Source organism: Macrosteles quadrilineatus, unplaced genomic scaffold, assembly GCF_028750875.1.
Source record: "Macrosteles quadrilineatus isolate MER2022 unplaced genomic scaffold, UCM_ALF_1.0 Scaffold_2__2_contigs__length_208266976, whole genome shotgun sequence".
Taxonomy (NCBI): Eukaryota; Metazoa; Arthropoda; class Insecta; order Hemiptera; family Cicadellidae; genus Macrosteles; species Macrosteles quadrilineatus.
This window is the reverse complement of record NW_026542595.1, coordinates 77,170,936-77,180,034: the sequence shown is the minus strand read 5'-3', so window position 1 is coordinate 77,180,034 and position 9,099 is coordinate 77,170,936. Positions and strand designations below refer to the sequence as shown.

At 32.3% G+C, this 9,099-nt stretch overlaps 1 protein-coding gene across 5 annotated transcripts in view; it reads right to left on the bottom strand.

Moving 5' to 3' along the window:
* Positions 1–1,543: 1,543 nt before the first annotated feature.
* Positions 1,544–9,099, bottom strand: part of LOC128988213 (centrosomal protein of 135 kDa-like) — a 118,383-nt gene continuing 110,827 nt past the window's right edge. For 2 of the 5 annotated variants that reach the window (XM_054409487.1, XM_054409488.1), the window contains one exon: positions 1,544–2,707. In XM_054409487.1, the coding sequence (XP_054265462.1) occupies positions 1,657–2,707 (1,051 nt within the window). In that variant the 3' untranslated portion in view covers positions 1,544–1,656. Of the gene's footprint in view, positions 2,708–3,657; positions 4,627–5,531; positions 5,843–6,689; positions 6,820–9,099 lie in introns of those variants that run through there. The other 3 variants (XM_054409489.1, XM_054409490.1, XM_054409491.1) reach the window with 3 other exon arrangements.

Genomic DNA, 9,099 nt, shown 5'->3' with positions numbered 1-9,099 from the left:
CTGCTTAAAAATCCTTTTTATAGTCTAGATGAACATTGTAAATTGGGATAAATATTCTTTTAGTTTTGTTTTTATTTCGGTACAGTAAATGTGAATAGTATATGTGTTGTAAATATTAAGCCTATACAAATATTTTGCTATATTAAGTGTTCATTTGAAAACTGTAAATACTAACTTTGTCAATGACATGCTATGTATCCTTACGACAAGTAAAGATTGATTAATTGTATAATGATGGTAGTCTAGTGTATAAAATACTGTATCATTGACTATTGGATACTGAACTAGACATTCCATCTATATAAACCAGCTATTGCCTCTTTCTTTATTAAAAAAGAACATTGTTGTACGAGCCAGTCACAGAATGTGCTACTGTAGTGTCCAAAATTGTATTTTATACCTCATATTTTGTTGCTGACACAGTTTATGAGTTGCTATAGCTTGTTCATAAGTTGGTCCATCAGTTTGACTTAGTAAACAAGAATGTGTACTCGACAGAAATTAATAATTTACATCAACAATCTGTCAGTGGCTCACATCAACTCCTAGGATTTTGATTTTTAAATGGCGACAAGATTTCCAATTTTACACCACTTATTAAGTGGATACAATATTTCAATATTTACATTTAATACCAAATGTATGAGTTACTGTACAGTTAATTGTTTAGAAAAAATAATGAAGAATGATGGATTATTACCTTTCTTTGGTAATAATCCTTGAAAGTGTTGCATCAGTTATATATCTGTAAAACATTTTGAATGCATGGGGAGCATTTTCAGTCGTATAGAGCCTCAAGTTACAACAGAAGAGTTGGGAAGGATTACAAAGATAAAATATGTTTTTCAAACAGATCAAACTAAGATATCTAGAGAACCCTTGAATCTTTTACTATAAATATAAATGAGACGTATATTTAACGGTTATCATAATAGGATAAAAACTTGTTAAGGGTTAAACTAAAAGTAACCCAACCAAACATAAACCGCATCAAAATAGGCTTCTGATTGTTTGGCAGAAGAGAAGTCTACTAGAGTGTTCAAAGTCAGTGCTTGTATCTTGTGTCAAGCTAACATCATGAATAAACATGTCAACTAAGATGAAAAAAGAACAAAACAACGGATGTTGGCAATTTCTTACCAGCTGACACAACTAAAAGTCTCTACTCTAGGCTCAGATGGACTCATGTCATGTTGTAGGTTGACATTCAAAGCAATCAATTTTTTACTACAGTGAACATAAGCTTTACTCCCAAGATGAGTCTTTTCTCAGTTAAAACAAAATGGTGAGGACCTTTCTGGTTCACTAGTTAGCTTTTATAGTTTTCATATTGTTTGAAGCAGGGTTATGTTGATTTCAAGCAATAGGTTTTTCATTCATAAAAAAAACCTTTAGAACAAGTTGTTATAATTTTGTGCTAGAGGCGCAAGGCCAAATATGATCTATATGCATAAGGATCAATCTGTGCTGATTTGAGTTTTGTCTAATCTTAGGTAACGTACTTGATACCAATTAAAACTACCACTGAATAAAATAAGACACGTTTCCAGTTTCCTCAATGTTTGAATATTATATTTCAAATTACAAAGTGAGTTTCATCAATAAATACCTGTATATTTTACATTCATCACCACCAGTTGGAACAAACACTTGAGTCTAACTCATTGTTGCGGAGGATTGAGTTGCATTCAGTTGGAAGTTTGAACTAGAATCAGCTGTGTTGTAAATCATAGGAACTTGTTCAGAGGCACTGTTTGTAGCCGTCACATAAACTGAAGCTGACGACATTCCACCATCAGAGAGCATAGAAGTTGAACTACCTTTCAATGGAACTTCTGGGAAAAACAGTAATTTTACACTTACGTTTTTATCCGTTGTATAATCTCTATTGATATCTGACTCAGTTGTAGTAAGAGTGCATTGAAAGGGTTTAGGTAACTTAACTGGTTCTTCGTTAAAATATATCGTTGGCTTATTTATCTTAGAAAAATTACTATCCTCAACAAGGTCGTCTTCTTTCCAATTTTCACCAAACATATTTATAGATGTTGGACACAATTTGTCTCCTCCAGCAAAGTAAGAATCAATCACTTGGTCTGTTCTAAACTGTTTGACAAAATCTTGTTTGCTGCGTTTGCTCTTCTTTTGATTTGTCTTTGTATTTTTGTCGTAATCCCCACACTTTGCTTGCACACTTTGTTCTCCTATCAGCATTGACCATTCTTCTTCATTGACAGGAATATCTAAATTTAGCTCTCTCAAGAATTTCTTTTGCTCCTTCAAAACACAGTCTATCTGCTCAGCCAGAAGTACAGATTTTTTATTACAATCCATTGAACTCCCTGACACATAGTTTGTGTTTGAACAGTTGGAATAGTTAGACATATGGGCCACAGACTTGTCCATAACTTCCCCTAACTGACTTAGATTGTTAAACCCAGAAGTATCACTAAATGTCTGTTGTGTGGACATAGAAGTTTTGCTCTCAGTTTCCACTGCCTCGAAAGTTACTGTTTCTGAACTTACTCTGGGCTTAAACTGGAACTGAACCTCACTAGAACCCCTGGATTCACGCAGGATGGATATTCGGTTGAGGAAGCAACAAGGACAAACATAGTTAGGACTCATCATTCTTGTTCTCTGACAGATCAGTGATTGGGAGCGTTGACTTGTCAAACGTTTCTTACTTCGTAGAATTGAACGAGATCTGGTCAAACACAAACATTTCATATGTATGAAATTTTATTTAAAAAAAATTATACAAATGTTTTATAACATCATTACCTACTATAAGTAGAGAAGAAGTGCCTATTATTAGGGTTAATTGATTAAAAAATCAAGCTGAATACTAAGGGATACATTTGATGTATAACTTTTATCAATCCAATTCAACACTGTATTGAATTACATTTTAAACATTAAGTGTAGACAGGATTGTATTAAATCATTGGCGCCGTTAAGGTGTTGTCAATCCATGTTAAGCGTATCATCATATTTGTTACTAAAGTAAACCAAGAAATGTATTGAGTTTGAATTTAATGAATCAACAAGACACTTGTTAAGACAAGTGAGTAAGTACTTTGGTAGATAACCGAGTGCAGAGATAAATAAAATGGTAAACTAAAACCAAATATATGATCATCCAACATATCATCAATTCAACTTTTTCAGATCGAACCAACTTTTAGTTAACCAATTTCTAAGCACTCAAATACTGTACCAAAGGCATTACCAATAATCCACCTTTCCATACAACGATGTTTGCTAAAAAATAACAATAGAGCACGTGATTATAATACAAATTACAGCTTTCTTTAAGCCAAAATATTTGCAGATGTAACATACTTTTTTAAGTTATGAGATGGGTACAAAAGCCAATCTTTGGATGGATATAATAGTCTCTATGAGTTTGAAGGCAAGGCTGTTCATGATATTTTAAGTGTGATAAAAATATCTGACTACTTTTAAAAGATTCATCACCATTAATTCAATTGAAGCAAAGAAGAGGTATTCCAAATTTAAATTTGATTACTTTAAACTTTCTTGAACCATGATGTGATATTATATATAATTTAAACACACTAATAATAGAAATAACAATAAGGTGAGGAGGGAAAGTCAATCAAGACCAAATCATCTTAGTTTTTAGACGTCATAACTTCATATATTTTTAATTCCAATAACTTTGTAATCATGCATAATACATTATAACAATTTTCTACTTGCTTGAACACATTATAATTGACTAAGACTAAATTTGTGTTATACACATGGAACAGTAAGATTAAGCTTTCTACAATGGAAAATATTTGAATTTGAAAACTAGCTTTACAGAAACAATTTTAATTTCTTTAAAAAATAAATTGAGAACATTGAGGTGGGGTTCAATTACCTAGTTAGATTTAAAAGAAAATTGATAAGATTTCAATTAAATTAGAAAACACCAACAACTTAATTTTACTATTAAATGTTAATAATTATATTGAACGAAGCAAACAAGATATTTTTCTGACAAGCTGTGTCTAATTATCTTCATACATTACAACAATATTTTAGAACACTTAACACCAATGATTCTTTTAATTGTTGTGCTGGTATCCTATGTTCTTTGAACACCTAATATAGGTCAATATTTATAATAACTAAGGCACTATAAATCATTTAATTGCTCTAACGAACACAGTGATATTAACACATAGCTAAGTGAGCTACAAAAATGTCTTACAACTAAATTGTTCTACACTTTAATAATTAATTGACAATCTAAGATCACTTTAAACTATGTTTTTGGCATTCATAATAAAGGCCATATTTTTTACATAACAAGATACGGTATTCCAATATTTAATTGTAAGATGTAACACGACCTTTGAACTAACTAAACATATCCATACAAATGGTGCTAGCTTTAATAGCCTAAATGTTGATTCCAGAATGAGTGGCTAAGTTTTCGGGAGCTAAATACATAAATAAATTAATATTACTAGGCCTAATATTGAAAGAACACTTTATGGTGAGGAATGATGACAGTGACGATGATTCAATGAGTCAATCACAGCAGAAGGAATGTTTCTTGGAGTCAAATCTGTTGAACTTTGCTCTGCCTGTCAAAGGGTCGAGTTGTAGCTGAAGAAAAACCAATAATCGTCAAACATTATCAATGATGGGTGAGGAAAAAGGAAATGTATTCCCAGGACAGAGGATACGTAGGTTTTGACACAAGGAGGAAAATGAACGACAAATAGGAGGAGAATGAGTTGGAAAAACTTGAAAGATAAGATATGATTAATAGTTTATAAAAATCCAGTAATTATCGAATGGTTTTGTTGAATATCTACGGCTCCATTAACATTAACATTAGTTATATCAAGCCATGACAATTCGATTATCAAAATGAAACATATTTCAATCAACAATTTCTCTTCAGACGATTAAACTTCACATAACAGAAGTATGTTGGTTACTAAACTGTATCATAATTGGTACTTGACAAGAATATTGGATTGGAGCCATATGTTTTTAATTACATTTTATGGAAAAGAAATTAAGATTTAAACAATAAATCATTTTGTTTTGAGGAAATATAACCTTACTAACATTGACTGGAGACAACTGAACTTTATTATATCAGATGGTATTATTCTATCAGGATCTGTGTGTTTAGCTTTGCTTCACTAATTAATAATTATCATACTGTAATTTTTGTGTTTTTGTGTTCTCTACGACTCTGTTCTTAGGTATATGGGAGTCTTTGGTAATTAAAAAATTTCACAAACACAAAACAATTGTAATTGTATCTTATAAATAAACTTTGCTTAGGCTATTATCTCTAACGTATCTGCCACTCAATTAGGCTTAAATAAATTAAATTAATAGGAAGTATTTTCTTAACTTATAGTATAAACTTTCTATTAATATAAAATGATATCCAGAAGTATGTCAATGTTTCTAAATTAAAATATCTTATGGAATAAAAAAGGGGTGAATTCAACTACACAAAACTGTTAATATTTATGGAAAAGAGGGAATAAAAAATTATTACATTCGCTACACTTTTATTTATAGAATTACACAAAATAAACAAGTATATGGTGTATTAATAAACAAACAACATCTTTGAGCACGGTGTCTACACTGTTCAGCTACTTTCGTAATCTCTACTCAGTCTCGATGTGACAGAGAGTCCAGGTGATGAGATAGGTCCGGAATCAGACCCGGAATCACAACCCGGGGGTCTGAGACGTCTCCGGACCCGGGAACAGGGGGGAAACTTGGTGGTGGAAGGAATGGAGGGAAGGGGTAGATGGATACAGGTACAAGTCACCACTCTCCTCGCACTGCCCTGTGAGGAACACATGTTAACTGACTGTTTAGCTAAGGACAGTTTAAAATTTGTGGTTTGTTAACTTTATTTGGGAATGAAAATGTAGTAAATAGACTACTAATTCGACACTGCATGATAATCAATTTTTAAATTTTTTCTAATCCATGTATGTAGACGTGAATAATAAATCAACTAAAGCGACTGTGTGGACTATACGACCAAACGGACCAAAAACACTAAATCTTTGGTTAACACATTTTTGTTTTTTTAAATTGTAATCAATAAGATACAAGACATTGGTGCCCACACTCACAAGTCATCAAAGTTCAGTAATACTAATATTGAGATAATTTGATCAAATAGATCACCTGTCCTGATTGCATAGATTCAATTTCCTAGAAAAAAATCATTGTCAAAAATTCTGAATAAAACAGTCAAGATAGGCTAGGTATTTTGTTTTTAAACTTATGAAACTTTTATCAGCAATACCTCTAGAAATTGTAGTCAACTAATTAGATTAATATAGGCTATCAGACTGGTGGTCAATAGCGTACTTGTAAATTTAGAATTGATTTACAATAATTGTGCTAATGTAAGAATGTAAAGAAAATATATATAGGCGGTTTATTTTCAAGGCCCCTTATTGTCAAGTTAATCATAAAGTAGATGAAACCAATGCAATTAAATGAGTATCTATGGCAAAGATAATACAGTTTATAAAGGTTTATTTAGCACATTACGGTACCGCTCAATTGTTTCTGTATGGGAAACTACATAGTAAAAAAAAAAAACTAAAATGTACTAACAAAACTTTAATTTTGTTACTTTAATTATGACTAATAATCCTCAGCAGAGCAGTACGTACCTTGGAGGAGGTGGGGGTAGAAGGTGTCGAGGAGGATGAGAGGGGAGAGTGGAGGGGGAGAGAGGTGACGGAGCCACACACGAGGAGACAGCACGAACATCGGCCCTTCAGTGGACAAGTACAACCTACCCTGCACAACACTGCAAACTGCTACGCCACAGAACATGTGATATGGACAAACAACCTAGCTTGTCATACTAGTGGTTTGCATTTTTTAAAGTGAAGGATTATCGGTGTGAAAGACGTAGATTATACATTTTTATCCAGCGACAGTTTGAAAGGAACAAGGAACAAGGAAGAAGTCTGCAGTCTTATTAAGCAGACTTCATTGAATTTGCTTGGTTGAGTAAAACAAACCAGCTGCCAAGCATTACATTGGAATGTATATGAAAAGTCTTTAAATATTTTAAGTTTCTTTCCTTTTCTGACGGACGTATAGTATAAACTCACCATCTGCAAAAGCAGTCCATTGGTTCACTTAGACTAAAACAATTGTTTTGTCTTTTTTCCCTATGTTCCAGGGAAGTTAGTAGCCTAACAAAGCTACACATATCATCTCACAACATTCCACATTCATCCTTCACTCATATCCTGAATTAGTTGAGATAGGGACGTGGGGTTCCTGATAAATTGTCAGCATGTGTGATGGAGAAACAGTTGTCCACATTTAAAAGAACTAAAGGATTGCTTTCATAGATGGAGAGTTTTTACTACTTATATTAAAAACTCCTGGTTGCCATTTGCCGCAATATCCGGACATAATTTGGATGAATTGAACCACTCACAAACATGATGTTCAAATTATTAGCTCTTCAAGAGCTGTACATTAGACAATTATCATATTAAAATATTTTACCTGTTGAGGTCAGCGAGATATGTGATGTGTTTCTAGTGGTGATAGTTTTTTTGTTGTCACACTTTTGAAAAAAATTGAACTATGTACTAAAAATTTTGAACAACATGTCACTAATTATTTTTCAATGGGTTTGTTATTTGTTTACTAAATTTTATTTCATCATCAGCTGTTAATAATTTCTTTTACTTAGTCACAGAAAGGAGGGAATGAAATTACAAAGAACAAAAAGTAAAATTTAGAACTTTTTTCTTGGTTCAAACATATAAACTACTGACAAAAAACTAAAACCAAAATACAAATTTTAACTTTGATGGTTGGGGACCTTATAATGGTTTCTGAACATATTCTAAAACATTATAAAAATATACATCTTTTACAAATTATTAGTTTTAAATTTAATAATAGCATAATCCATTTACTTACTTTTTTACACAGTTTTAGCAACAGTTTCATTTTTGTTTATATTTATTGAAATTTATGACACCTCGATTGATTGGACAGTTTGGTTTGATTGGATTTGTTAAAGATAAAATTTAATTTTAAATTAAAATCAAGTTTTTAGGATTCATACATATAGAAAAAGCTATAAGAGATACATATTCAAAATACCTATCGAATTCCATCCTTTTCCACCCTCCCAGCACAGGTCAGTTATATTGTTGATGGGATAAAAATTCTGTTGGGATTTATCATGTCCATGATGGAGTTTTGAGAATTTAAATTGGAGAGAATTGACTTTACATTAAAACTAGAAAATAACATTAGATTTATTCCTCCCTTCGGCAAGGATTTGTGGTCGATTTTCAAATACTGTCAAGAGCAAAGATAGTCACTCCCAAGAGGTTTAAAAAAGAATATAATCCATGTTGGAGTCAAAACTCTCTTTAAATTTTGTAGATATTTCAGTGTCACGGATTATATTGACTTTAAAGAGGGGTTAATTCAAACCTTGATGAGCAAAGAAGAGAAATAGGTTTCAAAGTTTGGTATCTTCTGAGGAAATTCAAGTTTACAAACGATTCAGCATGGATGAGCTAGAAATAGTGATTAAGGTTCTACCAGTACGAAAAACAGTCGAAATACAGGTATCATTCTGAAAAAACAGCACAAAGGTACCCAATAGAATTTCATGTGTGTGCTCTAAACGACTGAAGAAATGTTAAACCCAAGACTGTCCTTTACCCTTAATACTTTCATTCAGGCTGAACATCTTTAAAATGTTTCAAGGAGGGTGAGTTCGGCACAAAAATACCAAAAGCTTAAGTGGCAGAGTTCACAATTCGCTCATACCGCAAGGAAACATCTTTCTAGGACTAGGTGCTCAAATAACAGTACTTGACCCCTGTTATTTAATATTTACATAGCTGATCTTTCGGTCACAGTCTAGAAAGTTCATTACGAAGCTTAGTCAGCTCAATCCGCTAAAAAAAATAGACTTTGTCAGGACAGCCACAATATCTCATTCTTAAGACTTGCTTTGAGAAATGGAAGCTCAACCCTAATGACAGCCTAAGAAGATGTAGCCTGCTTCTATGTAAACAATAGACTATCTAA